Raw genomic sequence first — 20,703 nt, forward strand, 5'->3', positions numbered from 1 at the left:
GGGGGGGAATCGGGGTCAACTGGGAGACTATCGAGGACAACACATGAGTGAGCCACTTGGAGGGCGGGCGGGCGGGAGCTGGAGACACTATCCCGGCTGGAGTCCGCACCTTCAGGGGAGGAAGGAGGGAACTGGGGGAGTGGGGCGGTGGGGAGAATTTGGTAAAATCGATCGTTTGGTGCTTTGCGGGCTGCCTTTACTCTCCCGTCCCTTCTCTCCGGGGAGCCAACCCGTGTTCCGTCCGTCGTTATATCCAACAGTTGCCGTGTTCATTCCCTTGTCCTTGAGCAGATCGAGGGGAGGTCGGGAGGCTGGGATGGGGGGGGCAGGGGGTGGAGGGAGGAGGGGGGGAATGTTTTCTGGTTGGGGAGTTATCGAGGGCACGGATCAGAACTTGTTGCCTTGGATTGGCTGCAGTTGTGAGCTTCTGCTGGCTGCTTGCGGTTGTAGATGACGTGGGCATCGAGCATCTCCAGCAGCAGGTCATAGAAGGGCACCACGTTCTTGCACTTCATGCTGTACAGGTGCTCCATGCCTTTGTTACTGGATGGAGAAAGCGGGAGGTGAAGAGCAAGAGGCAATAACACGCAACAGAGTGCAGTATATCTACAGTCCCAGTCACAGGATGCAGTATGGCTACAGTCCCAGTCACAGGGTGCAGTATATCTACAGTCCCAGTCACAGGGTGCAGTATGGCTACAGTCCCAGTCACAGGGTGCAGTATATCTACAGTCCCAGTCACAGGGTGCAGTATGGCTACAGTCCCAGTCACAGGGTGCAGTATATCTACAGTCCCAGTCACAGGGTGCAGTATGGCTACAGTCCCAGTCACAGGGTGCAGTATATCTACAGTCCCAGTCACAGGGTGCAGTATGGCTACAGTCCCAGTCACAGGGTGCAGTATATCTACAGTCCCAGTCACAGGGTGCAGTATGGCTACAGTCCCAGTCACAGGGTGCAGTATATCTACAGTCCCAGTCACAGGGTGCAGTATGGCTACAGTCCCAGTCACAGGGTGCAGTATATCTACAGTCCCAGTCACAGGGTGCAGTATGGCTACAGTCCCAGTCACAGGGTGCAGTATATCTACAGTCCCAGTCACAGGGTGCAGTATGGCTACAGTCCCAGTCACAGGGTGCAGTATATCTACAGTCCCAGTCACAGGGTGCAGTATATCTACAGTCACAGGGTGCAGTATATCTACAGTCCCAGTCACAGGGTGCAGTGTATCTACAGTCCCAGTCACAGGGTGCAGTATATCTACAGTCACAGGGTGCAGTATGGCTACAGTCTCAGCCACAGGGTGCAGTATATCTACAGTCCCAGTCACAGGGTGCAGTATATCTACAGTCCCAGTCACAGGGTGCAGTATGGCTACAGTCCCAGTCACAGGGTGCAGTTTGGCAACACTCCGAGTCACAGGGTGCAGTATATCTACAGTCACAGTCACAGGGTGCAGTATATCTACAGTCACAGGGTGCAGTATATCTACAGTCCCAGTCACAGGGTGCAGTTTGGCAACACTCCGAGTCACAGGGTGCAGTATATCTACAGTCCCAGTCACAGGGTGCAGTATATCTACAGTCCCAGTCACAGGGTGCAGTTTGGCAACACTCCGAGTCACAGGGTGCAGTATATCTACAGTCACAGTCACAGGGTGCAGTATATCTACAGTCACAGGGTGCAGTATGGCTACAGTCCCAGCCACAGGGTGCAGTATATCTACAGTCCCAGTCACAGGGTGCAGTATATTTACAATCCCAGTCACAGGGTGCAGTTTGGCAACACTCCGAGTCACAGGGTGCAGTATATCTACAGTCACAGTCACAGGGTGCAGTATATCTACAGTCCCAGTCACAGGGTGCAGTATATTTATAGTCCCAGTCACAGGGTGCAGTATGGCTACAGTCCCAGGGTGCAGTATGGCTACAGTCCCAGCCACAGGGTGCAGTATATCTACAGTCCCAGTCACAGGGTGCAGTATGGCTACAGTCACAGGGTGCAGTATGGCTACAGTCCCAGGGTGCAGTATGGCTACAGTCCCAGTCACAGGGTGCAGTATATCTACAGTCCCAGTCACATGGTGCGGTATACCTACACTCCCAGTCACATGGTGCAGTATATCTACAGTCTCAGTCACATGGTGCTGTATATCTACACTCCCAGTCACAGGGTGCTGTATATCTACACTCTCAGTCACATGGTGCGGTATATCTACAGTCCCAGTCACAGGGTGCTGTATATCTACACTCCCAGTCACAGGGTGCTGTATATCTACACTCTCAGTCACATGGTGCGGTATATCTACAGTCCCAGTCACATGGTGCGGTGTATCTACAGTCCCAGTCACATGGTGCAGTATATCTGCACTCCCAGTCACATTGTGCAGTATATCTACAGTCCCAGGCACAGGGTGCAGTATGGCTACAGTCCCAGTCACAGGGTGCAGTATATCTACAGTCCCAGTCACAGGGTGCAGTATGGCTACAGTCCCAGTCACAGGGTGCAGTATATCTACAGTCCCAGTCACAGGGTGCAGTATGGCTACAGTCCCAGTCACAGGGTGCAGTATATCTACAGTCCCAGTCACAGGGTGCAGTATGGCTACAGTCCCAGTCACAGGGTGCAGTATATCTACAGTCCCAGTCACAGGGTGCAGTATATCTACAGTCACAGGGTGCAGTATATCTACAGTCCCAGTCACAGGGTGCAGTGTATCTACAGTCCCAGTCACAGGGTGCAGTATATCTACAGTCACAGGGTGCAGTATGGCTACAGTCCCAGTCACAGGGTGCAGTATATCTACAGTCCCAGTCACAGGGTGCAGTATATCTACAGTCACAGGGTGCAGTATATCTACAGTTCCAGTCACAGGGTGCAGTATGGCTACAGTCTCAGCCACAGGGTGCAGTATATCTACAGTCCCAGTCACAGGGTGCAGTATATCTACAGTCCCAGTCACAGGGTGCAGTATGGCTACAGTCCCAGTCACAGGGTGCAGTTTGGCAACACTCCGAGTCACAGGGTGCAGTATATCTACAGTCACAGTCACAGGGTGCAGTATATCTACAGTCACAGGGTGCAGTATATCTACAGTCCCAGTCACAGGGTGCAGTTTGGCAACACTCCGAGTCACAGGGTGCAGTATATCTACAGTCCCAGTCACAGGGTGCAGTATATCTACAGTCCCAGTCACAGGGTGCAGTTTGGCAACACTCCGAGTCACAGGGTGCAGTATATCTACAGTCACAGTCACAGGGTGCAGTATATCTACAGTCACAGGGTGCAGTATGGCTACAGTCCCAGCCACAGGGTGCAGTATATCTACAGTCCCAGTCACAGGGTGCAGTATATTTACAATCCCAGTCACAGGGTGCAGTTTGGCAACACTCCGAGTCACAGGGTGCAGTATATCTACAGTCACAGTCACAGGGTGCAGTATATCTACAGTCCCAGTCACAGGGTGCAGTATATCTACAGTCCCAGTCACAGGGTGCAGTATGGCTACAGTCACAGGGTGCAGTATGGCTACAGTCCCAGGGTGCAGTATGGCTACAGTCCCAGTCACAGGGTGCAGTATATCTACAGTCCCAGTCACATGGTGCGGTATACCTACACTCCCAGTCACAGGGTGCAGTATATCTACAGTCCCAGTCACAGGGTGCAGTATATCTACAGTCTCAGTCACATGGTGCAGTATATCTACACTCCCAGTCACATGGTGCAGTATATCTACACTCCCAGTCACATGGTGCAGTATATCTACAGTCCCAGTCACATGGTGCGGTGTATCTACAGTCCCAGTCACATGGTGCAGTATATCTACAGTCTCAGTCACATGGTGCTGTATATCTACACTCCCAGTCACAGGGTGCTGTATATCTACACTCTCAGTCACATGGTGCGGTATATCTACAGTCCCAGTCACAGGGTGCTGTATATCTACACTCCCAGTCACAGGGTGCTGTATATCTACACTCTCAGTCACATGGTGCGGTATATCTACAGTCCCAGTCACATGGTGCGGTGTATCTACAGTCCCAGTCACATGGTGCAGTATATCTGCACTCCCAGTCACATTGTGCAGTATATCTACAGTCCCAGTCACATGGTGCGGTATATCTACAGTCCCAGTCACACGGTGCGGTATATCTACAGTCCCAGTCGCATGGTGCAGTATATCTACAGTTCCAGTCACAGGGTGCGGTATATCTACAGTCCCAGTCGCATGGTGCGGTATATCTACAGTCCCAGTCGCATGGTGCGGTATATCTACAGTCCCAGTCGCATGGTGCGGTATATCTACAGTCCCAGTCACAGGGTGCTGTATATCTACACTCCCAGTCACAGGGTGCTGTATATCTACACTCTCAGTCACATGGTGCGGTATATCTACAGTCCCAGTCACATGGTGCGGTGTATCTACAGTCCCAGTCACATGGTGCAGTATATCTGCACTCCCAGTCACATTGTGCAGTATATCTACAGTCCCAGTCACATGGTGCGGTATATCTACAGTCCCAGTCACACGGTGCGGTATATCTACAGTCCCAGTCGCATGGTGCAGTATATCTACAGTTCCAGTCACAGGGTGCGGTATATCTACAGTCCCAGTCGCATGGTGCGGTATATCTACAGTCCCAGTCGCATGGTGCGGTATATCTACAGTCCCAGTCGCATGGTGCGGTATATCTACAGTCCCAGTCACAGGGTGCGGTATATCTACAGTCCCAGTCACAGGGTGCTGTATATCTACACTCTCAGTCACATGGTGCGGTATATCTACAGTCCCAGTCACATGGTGCGGTGTATCTACAGTCCCAGTCACATGGTGCAGTATATCTGCACTCCCAGTCACATTGTGCAGTATATCTACAGTCCCAGTCACATGGTGCGGTATATCTACAGTCCCAGTCACACGGTGCGGTATATCTACAGTCCCAGTCGCATGGTGCAGTATATCTACAGTTCCAGTCACAGGGTGCGGTATATCTACAGTCCCAGTCGCATGGTGCGGTATATCTACAGTCCCAGTCGCATGGTGCGGTATATCTACAGTCCCAGTCGCATGGTGCGGTATATCTACAGTCCCAGTCACAGGGTGCGGTATATCTACAGTCCCAGTCACAGGGTGCTGTATATCTACACTCTCAGTCACATGGTGCGGTATATCTACATTCCCAGTCACATGGTGCGGTGTATCCACAGTCCCAGTCACATGGTGCAGTATATCTGCACTCCCAGTCACATTGTGCAGTATATCTACAGTCCCAGTCACATGGTGCGGTATATCTACAGTCCCAGTCACACGGTGCGGTATATCTACTTTCCCAGTCGCATGGTGCAGTATATCTACAGTCCCAGTCACAGGGTGCGGTATATCTACAGTCCCAGTCGCATGGTGCGGTATATCTACAGTCCCAGTCGCATGGTGCGGTATATCTACAGTCCCAGTCGCATGGTGCGGTATATCTACAGCCCCAGTCACATGGTGCGGTATATCTACAGTCCCAGTCGCATGGTGCGGTATATCTACAGTCCCAGTCGCATGGTGCGGTATATCTACAGTCCCAGTCACATGGTGCTGTATATCTATAGTCCCAGTTACATGGTGCAATATATCTACAGTCCCAGTCGCATGGTGCGGTATATCTACAGTCCCAGTCACATGGTGCTGTATATCTACAGTCCCAGTCACACGGTGCGGTATATCTACTTTCCCAGTCGCATGGTGCAGTATATCTACAGTCCCAGTCACAGGGTGCGGTATATCTACAGTCCCAGTCGCATGGTGCGGTATATCTACAGTCCCAGTCGCATAGTGCGGTATATCTACAGTCCCAGTCGCATGGTGCGGCATATCTACAGTCCCAGTCACATGGTGCTGTATATCTATAGTCCCAGTTACATGGTGCAATATATCTACAGTCCCAGTCGCATGGTGCGGTATATCTACAGTCCCAGTCACATGGTGCTGTATATCTACAGTCCCAGTTACATGGTGCAATATATCTACAGTCCCAGTCACATGGTGCGGTATATCTACAGTCCCAGTCACATGGTGCAGTATATCTACAGTCCCAGTCACATGGTGCAGTATATCTACACTCCCAGTCACATGGTGCAGTATATCTACACTCCCAGTCACATGATGCAGTATATCTACAGTCCCAGTCACATGGTGCTGTATATCTACAGTCCCAGTCGCATGGTGCAGTATATCTACAGTCCCAGTCACATGGTGCGGTATATCTACAGTCCCAGTGACACGGTGCGGTATATCTACACTTCCAGTCACATGGTGCAGTTTATCCACAGTCCCAGTGACACGGTGCAGTATATCTACAGTCCCAGTTGCATGGTGCGTTATATCTACAGTCCCAATGACATGGTGCAGTATATCTACAGTCCCAGTCACATGATGCAGTATATCTACACTCCCAGTCACATGGTGCGATATATCTACAGTCCCAGTCACATTGTGCGGTATATCTACAGCCCCAGTCACATGGTGCAGTATATCTACAGTCCCAGTGACATGGTGCAGTATATCTACAGTCCCAGTGACATGGTGCAGTATATCTACAGTCCCAGTCACATGGTGCAGTATATCTATAGTCCCAGTCACATGGTGTCGTATATCTACAGTCTCAGTCACATGGTGAAGTATGGCTGCAGTCCCAGTGACATGGTGCGGTATATCTACAGTCCCGTTCACATGGTGCAGTATGGCTACATTCCCAGTCACATGGTGCAATATAGCTACAGTCCCAGTCACATGGTGCGGTATATCTACATTCCCAGTCACATGATGCAGTATAGCTACAGTCCCAGTCACATGGTGCAATATAGCTACAGTCCCAGCCACATAGTGCGGTATATCTACACTCTCAGTCACATAGTGCAGTATGGCTACAGTTCCAGTCACAAAGTGCGGTAAATCTACAGTCCCAGTCACATGGTGCAGTATGGCAACACTCCAAGTCACATGGTGCAGTATAGCTACCGTCCCAGGCACAGAGTAGAGTATTACGCAGAATTTTTTCCCTGTTTCCTTGTGGAAGTTACCTTAATATCTGTCCATGCAACTGTAAATCAAAATGAAGGACTGACACACTGTTGTTTTTGATGTAAAAAAAGAATGCAAAGGTCACCTGCGAGCATTTTAACAGTAAAAGGGTTATCAGAGGAGCGGTGGGGCTGAGTCGGGCTAAAATGGAGATTGATTGGTGGAGGGAGAAGACACGGCTGGTGTACTAAATGAGTGCATTACATCGGTGTTTACCAAGAGGACTTTTCTAAAGCTATGGCAAATGAAGAGGTTGCTAGGATACTGGGTGAGATCAAAATAAAGTGGAGGTAGTTGAAAGGTGGCGGTAATTAAAGTGCGTAAGTCAGCAGACGGGATGGGCCTAAGTTGCTGAGAGTGGAAATTGCGGAGGTACTGGCCCCAACCTTCCAATCCGCCTTCGATACGGGGGCTGGTGCCAGAGGACTGGCGAATTGCAAATGTTACACTCTTGTTCAAAAAAGAGTGTAAGGATAAACCCAGCATCGACAGGCCGGTCAGTTTAACCTCGGTAGTGGGGAAGCTTTTAGATACAATAATCCGGGACATAATGGACAGTCACTTGGACAAGTGCGGATTAATAAAGGAGAGCAGCAGTTAAGGGCAAACCGTGTTTAACTAACTTGATCGAGTTTTTTGATGAGGTAACAGAGAGGGTTGATGAGGGTAATGCGGTTGACGTGGTGTACATGGATTTCCAAAAGGCATTTGATAAAGTGCCACATAACAGGCTTGCCGGCAAAGTTGAAGCCCGTGGCATAAAAGGGACAGTGGCAGCCTGGATACGGGATTGTCTCAGTGACAGGAAACAGAGAGTAGGGGTGAACGGTTGTTTCTGGGACTGGAGGAAGGTATACAGTGGTGTTCCCCAGGGCTCGGTACTGGGACCACTGCTTTTCTTGATATATATTAATGACTTGGGTGTACAGGGCACAATTTCAAAGTTTGCAGATGATACAAAACTTGAAAGTATAGTGAACAGTGAAAAGGAGAGGCATAGACTTCAAGAGTACCTCGACAGGCTGGTGGAACGGGCGGACATGTGGTAGATGAAATATAACGCAGAAAAGTGGGAAGTGATACATTTTGGTAGAACGAGGAGAGACAATATAAACTAAAGGGTACAATCCTAAAGGGGGTGCAGGAACAGAGAGACCGGGGGGTATGTGTACACAAATCGCTGAAGGTAACAGGAGAAAGATTGCAGGGGTATGGGGAAAAAGCGAGGGAGTGAGAATAACGGCAAGCAGTTAGCAGTAAGAATACGCAGCAAGAGAAATGTCAAGGCTCTAGAGCAGAGCAGAATTTGGGGTAAAAATAAGCAGAGTGGGTCAGGAGGGGACAGAGAGAGTAACAAAGGTAATGGGGATTCACTGGCTAAGCTAAAGGCACTATATCTGAATGCGTGAAGCATTCGCAACAAAATAGATTCATTAATACATCGGATATACAGCACAGAAACAGGCCATTCGGCCCAACCAGTCCATGCCGGTGTTTATGCTCCACTCAAGCCTCCTCCCGTCTTTCCTCATCTAAATCTATCAGCATAACCCTCTATTCCCTTCTCCCCCATACGCTTGTCCAGCCTCCCCTTAAATGCATCGATACTATTCACTTCAACCCCTCCCTGTGGCAGTGAGTTCCACATTCTCACCGCTCTCTGGGTAAAGAAGTTTCTTCTGAATTCCCCATTGGATTTCTTGGTGACTATCTTATATTGATGGCCTCTAGTTATGCTCTTCCCCACAAGTGGAAACATTCTCTCTGTATCCACTCTATCAAAACCTTTCATCATTTTAAAGACCTCTATTAGGTCACCCCTCAGCCTTTTCAAGAGAAAAGAGACCCAGCCTGTTCATCCTTTCCTGATATGTATACCCTCGCATTTCTGGTATCATCCTTGTAAATCTTCTCTTCCCCCTCTCCAGTGCTTCTATGTCCTTTATATAATATAGCGACCAGAACTACTCCAAGCGTGGTCTAACGAAGGCTCGATACAGGTTTAGCATAACTTCCCCACTTTTCAATTCTAAACCTCTAGAAATTAACCCTAGTGCTTGGTTTGTTTTTTTATGGCCTTTCTAACCTTTCAGTGATTTGTGTATTTGTACTCCGAGATCCCTTTGTTCCTCTACCCCACCGAGACTCTCACCCTCCAAGTAATAAGTGACCTCCCTATTCTTCCTTCCAAATGTAATACCTCACATTTATCTGTGTTGAATTTAATTTGCCAATGGAGAAGGACGTAAGTATGGTGAAAACCATTATATGCCCATTCGACAAGTTTATTAATGTTCTCCTGTAATTTGTTGCAGTCCTCCTCAGTATTGACTATCGCCCAATTCGGTGTCATCCGCAAATTTAGAAATTGTGTTTTTGATTCCATAGTGTAAATCGTTAATATAAATTGTGAACAGTGATCCCAGCACTGATCCTTGTGGAACAACACTACCCACCTTCTGCCACTGTGAATAGCTACCCTTTACCCTACTCTCTGCTTTCTGTCTTGAAGTCAGCTAGCGATCCATTCTGCGACTTGTCCCCTGACTCTGCATTCTCTGACCTTGTTCATCAGTCTATTATGGGTTACCTTATCGAAGGCCTATTGAAAATCTTGATAAATTACATCTACTGCATTACCCTTATCTACTCTCTCTGTTACCTCTTCAAAAAATTCAGTGAGGTTGGTCAAACAAGACTTTTCCTTTTGAAATCCATGCTGACTATTCATTATTATATTTTTGGTTTCTAGATGTTCTTCTATTTTCTCCTTCAGTAGGGATTCCATTATTTTTCCTACCACCAATATTAAGCTGTCTGGTCTATAGTTCACTGCACATGTTCTATCACCCTTCTTAAATATAGGTATTATGTTAGCTATTCACCAGATCTCTGGCACTACACCTTTTTCTAATGAATTATTAAATATGTGTAGTAATACCTCACATATCTCTTCCCTAGATTATTTTAAAATGCATGGATGCAATCCATCTGGACCAGGGGTTTTATCCTCTTTGAGTTTGATTTGTTTATTGAATATATCTTCTCATTTATTTTAAATGCTCTTATCTCATTAGTAATCTCATCATCCAATGTCATGTCCAACTGTTCTATCTCCCTGGTAAATACGGAAGCAAAATAATGATTTCATATTTCTGTCATCTCTCTATCATTACCGCTGATATTATCCTGTCTATCCCTTAATGGCCCTTTTCCTATCAAAACCTTTTTTTGTTGTGCCTGTAAAATATTTTACTATTTTGTTTTATATTCCTTGATAATTTAATTTCATAGTTTCTCTTTGCCTTCCTAATTGTTTTTTTAAATTTCTTTCCTAATCTCTTTGTATTCTCCCTTATCATGCACTCCCCTGCTGTCTATGTACTTAATGTATGCCTCTTTCCTTACCCTCAGTTGTTCCCTTATGGCTTTATTCATCCATGGAGTCTCATTAGTGTTTAGTTTGTTATTTCCTTTTAATGGAATATATTGTTCCTGCACTCTGTTGAACACTGTTTTAAATGGTTTTCATTGCTGTTCTACATCATTGTTGGCCAATATTGTTGCCCATTTTATTTTCCCAAGTTCTATTCTTGGCCCCTCAAAATCAGTTTTTCTCCAATTTATTACCCTGGTTTTCATCTTACTTATGTCCTTCTCAATTATCACCTTAAAGCGTATTATATTATGGTCACTATTGCCTAGATGTTCCCTGAGTTTAACTTCTTTTATCTGCTCTGGTTCATTCCCCATTACTAGATCCAATAGTGAATCCTCCCTTGTTGGGCTTTTAAAATATTGGGTTAGAAAGGAGTCCTGTACCCTGTGTAGGAACTCCATTCCCTTATCCCCTTTACCTACCTCTTCTGTCCAATTAATATCGGGGTAGTTGAAATTTCCCATAATTATTATTCCATGTTTTGTACTCATTCCCCTTATTTTTCTTCCTCAACCTCCCTTCCACTATGAGGTGGTCTATAGACTTCGCTCATTAGTGTGATTGATCCTTTATTATCTTTTATCTCTATCCTTATGGATTCTATTTTTGTCTTGCTGATAGCTGCGTCATTTTTTTCTACTGCCATTATGTTATCCCTAATAAGTACAGCTACTCCACCTCCCCTTTTCCCTTCTCTATCGTGTCTAAATATATTATACCCCACAATTTTTCCCAATATATCTCAGTAATCCCAACTATATCTGGTTCCTCGCAACGCATGAATGACTCCAGCTCCCCTGTTTTATTACGGACACTGTGTGCATTGCTGTACAGGCAGTGTAACTCATTTTTAATAGGATTTCCTCTCACTTTATGTTAACCATCTTTTTAGACTCCTGTTCTATAATTCTATTTATTCCCTTGTCATCAATGTCCTCCCTTACTTAATTCTTTGCTATGCTCTCTTTTCCTGTTTTAAAGCGCAGATAGAAATGAATAGGTTTGATCTAATAGCCATTACGAAGATGTGGTTGCAAAGTGGAGCAAAGCGGAGCCTACTCCTCCTATTTCTTATGTTCTTATGTAACAAGGTTGGGAACTAAATATTCCAGGATACTTAACTTTTAGAAGAGATAGGCAAAATGGAAAAGGCGGAGGGGTAGCTCTGTTAATAAAGGATGGGATAAAGACTGTGGAGAGAAAGGATCTTAGCTCAGAAAATCAAGAAGTAGAATCAATTTGGGTGGAGCTAAGAAACAGCAAGGGGCAGAAAACATTGGTGGGAGTTGTTTATAGGCCCCCAAACAGTAGTGGTAATGTAGGGCAGAGTGTAAATCAGGAAATTAGGGGCACATTTAATAAGGGTAATACGGTAATCATAGGGGCCTTTAATTTACATATAGACCTGGCAAACCATATTTGCAGCAATAATGTGGAGGATGAATTTATGGAATGTATACAAGATAGTTTTATAAATCAGTATGTTGAGGAAACAACTAGGGAACAGGCTGTTTTAGATCTAGTATTGTGCAATGACAAAGAATTAATGAATAACCTTGTAGTAAAGGGGCCTTTAGGGAAGAGTGACCATAATATGTTAGAATTTTATATTGAGTTTGAAAGTGATTTTGTTAAATCCAAAACTAGGGTCTTAAATCTAAACAAATGTAGGTATGAGGGTTGGGTTGGCTAAGGTAGATTGAGAAACTACATTAAAAGATATGACGGTAGACAAGCAATGGATTGTATTTAAAGAATTAATACATAATTTACAACAAATATACGTTCCTTTAAGGCACAAAAACCCCACAGGAAAAGTGGTCCAACTGTGGCTAACAAGCAAAGTTGAAGATAGTATTAGATCAAAGGAAGAGGATTATATTGTTGCCAAAAAGAGCAATAAGTCTGAGGATTGGGAGGATTTTAGAATTCAGTAACGGAGGACCAAGAAATTGATAAGGAAAGGGAAAATAGAATGAGAATAAATTAGGGAGAGACATAAAATCAGACTGTAAAAGCTTCGATAGGTATGTAAATAGGAAGCGATTAATGAAAGTAAACGTGGGCCCATTAGAGGCAGAGACAGGAGAAATTATAATAGACAATAAGGAAATGTCAGAGACATTAAACAAATACTTTGTGTCTGTTTTCACAAAAAACATTCCAGAAATATTGGGGACCCAAGGGTCTAGAGAGAATGAGGAACTTAAAGAAATCAGTATAAGTGAAGACGTACTGGAGACATTAATGGGACTAAATGGTGACAAGCTCTCTGGACCCGACGACCTGCATCCAAGGGTTTTAAAAGAGGGAGCTGCAGAGATAGTGGATGTGCTGGTATTAATCTTCCCGAATTCCCTAGATTCTAGAACAGTCCCCAAGGATTGGAAGGTAGCAAACATAATCCCGCTATTTAAGAAAGGAGGGAGTGAAAAACCGGGGAGCTTTAGGCTAGTTAGCCAGATATCAAAAGTAGGAAAAATGCTAGAATCTATTATTAGGAACGTGGGAACGGCACTTTGAAAATTGTAATATGATTGGTCAGAGTCAACATGGTTTTGTGAAAGGGAAATCGTGTTTGACAAATCTGTTAGAGTTTCTTGAAGATGTAACTAGTAGGATAGATAAGGGGGAACCAATGGATGTAGTGTATTTGGAATTTTAAAAAGCATTCGATAAGGTGCTACACGAGGTTATTACACCAAATTAGGACTCATGGGATTGGGGCTAATATATTAGCATAGATTGAGGAATGGTTATTGGGTAGAAAACAGAGAATAGGAATAAACAGGATTTATTCAGGTTGGCAGACTGTAACTACCTGGGTACTGCAAGGATCAGTGCTTGGGCCTCAGCTATTTACAATCTATATCAGTGACTTAGATGAAGGGACTGAGTGTAACGAATCCAAGTTTGCTGATGATACAAAGTTAGGTGAGAAAGTAAGCTGTGAGGAGGATGCAAAGAGGCTGCAGAGATATAGACAGATTGACTGAGTGGGCAAGAACATGGCAAATGGAACAAAATGTGGGGAAGTGTGAAGTTATCCACTTTGTTAGGAAAAGCAAAAAAGCAGAATATTTGTTGAATGGTGAGAGACTGGGAAATGTTTACACTCAAGGACCGGGGTGTCCTTGTACATGAATCACAGAAAGTTAACATGCAGGTACTGCAAGCAATTGGGAAAGTAAATGATATGTTAGCCTTTGTTACAAAGGGATTAGAGTATAAGAGTAAAGAAGTCTTACTACAATTATATAGGGCATGGTGAGGCCACACCTGGAGTACTGTGTACCGTTCTGGTCTCCTGACCTAAGGAAAGACGTACCTGTCTTTAAGGGAGTACAGCGAAGGTTCACTCGACTGTTCCTGGGATGAGGGAATTGCCCTTTGAGGAGAGATTGAGTAGACTAGGCCGATATTCCTTAGAGTTTAGAAGAATGAGAGGTGATCGAATTGAAACATAAAATTCTTCAGGGGCTTGACAGGGTTAATGCTGGGAAAATGTTTCTCTGGCTGGGGAATCTAGAACACGGGGTGACCGTGGCAGAATAAGGGGTTGACCATGTAGGACTGAGATGAGGGGAAATTTCTTCACTGAAAGGGTTGTGAATCTTTGGAATTCACTAACCCAGAGGGCTGTGGAGGCTCAGTTGTTGAGTATATTCAAGACCGAGCTCTAAGGGAACAGGGGGAATGAAGGGATATGGGGATAGTGCGGGAAGGTGGAGGTGTGGTCTTGATGGATGGCAGAGCAGACTCAAGGGGCCGAATGGCCGACTCCTGCCCCTATTTCTTATGTTCTTATGTTATGTAACTGGATTGCTCCTCAAAAGAGCCGGCACAGACTCGATGGGCTAACGGCTCCCTTCTGTGCTGAACGATTCTGAAAGAACCTAGAAACAGAGGCAGGGAAAGATACAGAGGCAGAGAGAGGTAGGCAGATACCAAGAGAGACAGGGAGTCAGGGCGAGAGAGGAACTGACACAGACATTCCGAGGGAGCGACAGAGGTCGAGACAGAGTGAAGGCGAAGGGTGCGTTACCTTGCATGTCTGATGTGTGAGAGCAACATCAGTAGATGTGCCAGGCGGGTGGCTTGTTGCTGTGGGGGGACTCCGCTCTTGGACATGCACCAAATCAGGGTGTCTGTTATCGTGTCCAGAATCTTGTGAAGCTTCTCCCTGTTTTCATGTTCCTCAGTGACTCCAGAACGAGGGAACATACCTGTTAAAGCAAAGATTGAAACCACGGCTCAGTAAAGTGACGGTCTGCATTACTGACGGAACTCAGGGGAAGGATCAATCATAGAATCATAGAGGTTAACGGCACAGAAGGAGGCCATTCTGGCCAATGTGTCTGTGCAGGCTGACCAAGAGCTATCCAGCCTAATCCCACTTCCCAGCTCTTGGTCCGTAGCCCTGTAGGTTACGGCACTTCAAGTGCACATTCAAGTACTTTTTAACCGGGATAAGGGTTTCTGCCTATACCACCCTTCCAGGCAGTGAGTTCCAGACCCCATGACTCTCTGAGCGAAAACATTTTTCCTCAACTCCCCTCTAATCCTTCTACCAATTACTTTAAACCTATATCCCCTGGTTATTGACCTCTCTGCTAAGGTAAATAGGTCCTTCCTATCCATTCTATCCAGGCCCCACATAACTGCATACACTTCAATAAGGTCATAGAGTGTATCCGGGATAGTTTCCTTGAACAGTACGTTGCGGAACCAACCAGAGAGCAGGCTATCTTAGACCTGGTACTGTGTAATGAGACAGGATTAATAAATGATCTCCGAGTAAAGGATCCTCTAGGAATGAGTGATCATATTATGGTTGTATTTCAAATTCAGTTGGAGGGTGAGAAAGTTGGATCTCTGACCAGGGCCCTAAGCTTAAATAAAGGAGACTACAAAAGTATGAAGGCAGAGTTGGCTAAAGTGAACTGGGAAAATAGATTAAAGTATGGAATGGGATGATTGATGAACAGTGGCAGACATTTAAGGAGATATTTCATAACTCGCAACAAAAATATATCCCATTGGGAAGGAAAGACTGTAAGAGAAGGGATAACCATCCGTGGCTAACTAAGGAAATAAGGGATGGTATCAAATTGAAAACAGGGGCATACAAAGTGGCCAAGACTAGTGGGAGGCCAGAGGATTGGGAAATATTAAAAAACCAGCAAAGAACGACTAAAAAATGATAAAGAGAGGGAAGATAGATTATGAAGGTAAACTAGCACGAAATATAAAAACAGAAAGTAAGAGTTTCTACAGGTATATAAAAAGGAAAAGAGTGGCTAAAGTAAATGTTGGTCCCCTGGAGGATGAGACTGGGGAATTAATAATGGAGAACAGGGAAATGGCAGAGACTTTGAACAAATATTTTGTATTGGTCTTCATGGTAGAAGACACTAAAAACATCCCAATAGGAGATAATCAAGGAGCTTTAAGGAGGGAGGAACTTAATCCAATTACTATCACTAGAGAAGTAGTACTCGGCAAAGTAATGGGACTAAAGGTGGACAAGTCCCCCGGACCTGATGGCTTGCATCCTAGGGTCTTAAAAAAACTGGCTGCAGGGATAGTGGATACATTGGTCGTAATCTATCAAAATTCCATGGATTCTGCAGAGGTCCCAGCGGATTGGAAAAACGCAAATGCAATGCCCCTATTTAAAAAAGGAGGCAGACAGAAAGCAGGAAACTATAGAGCAGTTAGTCTAACATCTGTCATTGGGAAAATGCTGGAGTCCATTATTAAGGAAGCAGTAGTGGGACATTTGGAAAAGCAAGATTCAACCAAGCAGAGTCAGCATGATTCCTCACCAAAAAACTCGATCAAGTTAGTTAAACACGATTTGCTTTTTACAAATCCGTGTCGGCTTTCCTTAATTAATCCACAACTGTCCAAGTGACTGTTAATTTTGTCCCGGATTATTGTTTCTAAAAGCTTCCCCATTACCGAGGTTAAACTGACCGGTCTGTAGTTGCTGGGTTTATTCTTACACCCTTTTTTGAAGAAGGGTGTAACATTTGCAATTCTCCAGCCCTCTAACACCGCCCCCGTATCTAAGGAGGATTGGAAGATTATGGTCAGTACCTCCGTGATTTCCACCTTTACTTCCCTCAGCATCCTGGGATGCATCCCATCCGGTCCTGGTGACTTATCTACTTTAAGTACAGCCAGCCTTTCTAGTACCTCCTCTTCATCAATTTTTATCCCATCCACTATCTCCATGACCTCCTCTATCACTATGTCTATGGCAGCATCTTCTTCCTTGGTGAAGACAGAGGCAAAGTGCTCATTGAGTACCTCAGCCATGCCCTCTGCCTCCATGTGTAGGTCTCCATTTTGGTCCCTAATCGCCCCCCCCCCCCTTACTGCCCGTTTACTATTTATTTGCTTGTAGAAGACTTTTGGATTCCCTTTTATGTTAACTGCCCCCTTTCTCTGCTTCATCTTACTCTCTATCCCTTTCGCCATCCAGGGAGCTCTGACTTTAGTTTCCCTACCTTTCCCCCCATCCCCCCGTCCGTGGGAATGTACCTCGACTGGACCCGAGCCATCTCCTCTTTAAAGGCAGCCCATTGTTCCATTACAGGTTTGCTGACAGACTTTGATTCCAAAGAAGAATGGCTAATTGGTGAGCTGCCATTGCCCATGGACCTGTACCTCAGTGAGAGTCAGCACCTTCAGGGGAGGGGACCTGTACCCCAGTGAGAGTCAGCACCTTCAGGGGAGGGGGGGACCTGTACCCCAGTGAGAGTCAGCACCTTCAGGGGAGGGGACCTGTACCCCAGTGAGAGTCAGAACCTTCAGGGGAGGGGGGGACCTGTACCCCAGTGAGAGTCAGCACCTTCAGGGGGGGGGACCTGTACCCCAGTGAGAGTCAGCACCTTCAGGGGAGGAGGGGACCTGTACCCCAGTGAGAGTCAGCACCTTCAGGGGAGGGGGGGACCTGTACCCCAGTGAGAGTCAGCACCTTCAGGGGAGGGGGGGACCTGTACCCCAGTGAGAGTCAGCACCTTCAGGGGAGGGGGGGACCTGTACCCCAGTGAGAGTCAGCACCTTCAGGGGAGGGGACCTGTACCCCAGTGAGAGTCAGCACCTTCAGGGGAGGGGGGGGGACCTGTACCCCAGTGAGAGTCAGCACCTTCAGGGGAGGGGGGGGACCTGTACCCCAGTGAGAGTCAGCACCTTCAGGGGAGGGGACCTGTACCCCAGCGAGAGTCAGCACCTTCAGGGGAGGGGACCTGTACCCCAGTGAGAGTCAGCACCTTCAGGGGAGGGGGGGACCTGTACCCCAGTGAGAGTCAGCACCTTCAGGGGAGGAGGGGACCTGTACCCCAGTGAGAGTCAGCACCTTCAGGGGAGAAGGGGACCTGTACCCCAGTGAGAGTCAGCACCTTCAGGGGAGGGGACCTGTACCCCAGTGAGAGTCAGCACCTTCAGGGGAGGGGGGACCTGTACCCCAGTGAGAGTCAGCACCTTCAGGGGAGGGGGGACCTGTACCCCAGTGAGAGTCAGCACCTTCAGGGGAGGGGACCTGTACCCCAGTGAGAGTCAGCACCTTCAGGGGAGGGGGGGACCTGTACCCCAGTGAGAGTCAGCACCTTCAGGGGAGGAGGGACCTGTACCCCAGTGAGAGTCAGCATCTTCAGGGGAGGGGACCCATACCCCAGTGAGAGTCAGCACCTTCAGGGGAGGGGGGACCTGTACCCCAGTGAGAGTCAGCACCTTCAGGGGAGGGGGGACCTGTACCCCAGTGAGAGTCAGCACCTTCAGGGGAGGAGGGACCTGTACCCCAGTGAGAGTCAGCACCTTCAGGGGAGGAGGGGACCTGTACCCCAGTGAGAGTCAGCACCTTCAGGGGAGGGGGGACCTGTACCCCAGTGAGAGTCAGCACCTTCAGGGGAGGGGACCTGTACCCCAGTGAGAGTCAGCACCTTCAGGGGAGGAGGGGACCTGTACCCCAGTGAGAGTCAGCACCTTCAGGGGAGGGAGGGACCTGTACCCCAGTGAGAGTCAGCACCTTCAGGGGAGGGGGAGACCTGTACCCCAGTGAGAGTCAGCACCTTCAGGGGAGGGGACCTGTACCCCAGTGAGAGTCAGCACCTTCAGGGGAGGGGGAGACCTGTACCCCAGTGAGAGTCAGCACCTTCAGGGGAGGGGACCTGTACCCCAGTGAGAGTCAGCACCTTCAGGGGAGGGGGGGACCTGTACCCCAGTGAGAGTCAGCACCTTCAGGGGAGGGGGGGACTTGTACCTCAGTGAGAGTCAGCACCTTCAGGGGAGGGGGGGACCTGTACCCCAGTGAGAGTCAGCACCTTCAGGGGAGGAGGGGACCCGTACCCCAGTGAGAGTCAGCACCTTCAGGGGAGGAGGGGACCTGTACCCCAGTGAGAGTCAGCACCTTCAGGGGAGGGGGGGACCTGTACCTCAGTGAGAGTCAGCACCTTCAGGGGAGGGGACCTGTACCCCAGTGAGAGTCAGCACCTTCAGGGGAGGGGGGGACCTGTACCCCAGTGAGAGTCAGCACCTTCAGGGGAGGAGGAGACCTGCACAGGGTTGCAGGGTAACAATAGGAATAATGATAACCAGAGTGTGACAGGAAGAGACAGAGCGTATAAACATAAGAATGCATCAGAAAGTGGGGTCAGAGTAGGGAAAAATGGTAAAAAAACAAAATTAAAAGCTCGGTCGTTGGGAAAATGCTGGAGTCTATTATTAAGGAAGCAGTAGCGGGACATTTAGAAAATTATGATACCATCAAGCAGAGTCAGCATGGTTTTATGAAAGGGAAATCATGTTTGCTGGAGTTCTTTGAGGATATAATGAGCAGCGTAGATATAGGGGAACCAGTGGATGTGGTGTATTTGGATTTCTAGAAAGCATTCGATAAGATGCCACATAAAAGGTTACTGCACAAGATAAAAGTTCACGTGGTTGGGGGTAATATATTAGCATGGATAGAGGATTGGCTAACGAACAGAGAACGGAGAGTCGGGATAAATGGGTCATTTTCCGGTTGGCAAACAGTGACTAGTGGGGTGCCGCAGGGATCAGTGCTGGGTCCTCAACTATTTACAATCTATATTAATGACTTGGATGAAGGGACTGAGTGTAATGTAGCCAAGTTTGCTGATGATACAAAGATGGGTGGGAAAGTAAGTTGTGAAGAGGACACAAAAAATCTGCAAAGGGATATAGACAGGTTAAGTGAGTGGGCAAACATTTGCCAGAGGAGTATAATGTGGGAAAATGTGAGGTTATCCATTTTGGTAGAAGAAATATAAAAGCAAATGATTATTTAAATGCAGAGAGATTGCAAAGTGCTGCAGTACAGAGGGTTCTTGGGGGTCCTTGTGCATGAAACACAAAAAATTAGTATGCAGGCACAGCAAGTGATCAGGAAAGCAAATGGAATGTTGGCCTTTATTACAAGGGGGATAGAGTATAAAAGCAGAGAAGTCCTACAACTGTACAGGGTATTGATGAGGCCACACCTGGAGTAATGCGTGCAGTTTTGGTCTTCTTGGTTAAGGAGGGATATACTTGCATTGGAGGCTGTTCAGAGAAGGTTCACTCGGTTGATTCCTGAGATGAAGGGGGTGTCTTATGAAGAAAGGTTGAGTAGGTTGGGCCTGTATTCATTGGAGTTTCGAAGAATGAGAGGTGAACTTTTTGAAACATACAAGATTCTGAGGGGGCTCGACAGGTTAGATGCAGAGGGGATATTTCCCCTCGTGGGGGAATCTCGAACTTGGGGACATAGTTTCAGAATAAGGGGTCACTCAGTTAAAACTGAGATGAGGAGGAATTTCTTCTCTCAGAGGGTTGTGAATCTGGAATTCTCTGCCCCAGAGAGCTGTGGAGGCTGGGTCATTGAATATATTTACGCAGTGACTATTTGTCCCAACTCGCGCTTCTGTGCATGTGTCTCCTGATTCCGCTCACTCCCCCCACCCCCCAGTGCAATTTACACGAACCCTTTTCTGCGCCTGCGTCGAAACCGTCCCTGAACACCACGTTACCCGCTGGGTCACCGAGCCGCGAGGAGTGCGGGGGGGGAGGGAGAGAGAGAGAGAGCCTGGTTTGGGGCGGGCGGGGAGTAGGGGGGAGGGGAGAGAGCCTGGTTTAGGGGTGAGAGAGAGAGAGAGCCTGGTTGGGCTGGGGGGCGGTGGTGGTGAGG

The 20,703-nt window shown here is 47.2% G+C and overlaps 1 protein-coding gene across 1 annotated transcript in view; it reads right to left on the reverse strand.

Moving 5' to 3' along the window:
* Nucleotides 1–371: 371 nt before the first annotated feature.
* Nucleotides 372–20,703, reverse strand: part of esr2a (estrogen receptor 2a) — a 315,173-nt gene continuing 294,841 nt past the window's right edge. The window contains exons 8-9 of the mRNA XM_070877959.1: nucleotides 14,554–14,734; nucleotides 372–543 (exon numbers count right to left, since the gene is read on the reverse strand). Coding sequence (XP_070734060.1) covers nucleotides 372–543; nucleotides 14,554–14,734 — 353 coding nt within the window. The remainder of the gene's footprint in view (nucleotides 544–14,553; nucleotides 14,735–20,703) is intronic.

The sequence above is a fragment of the Pristiophorus japonicus genome, chromosome 4 (assembly GCF_044704955.1).
Source record: "Pristiophorus japonicus isolate sPriJap1 chromosome 4, sPriJap1.hap1, whole genome shotgun sequence".
Lineage (NCBI taxonomy): Eukaryota > Metazoa > Chordata > Chondrichthyes > Pristiophoridae > Pristiophorus > Pristiophorus japonicus.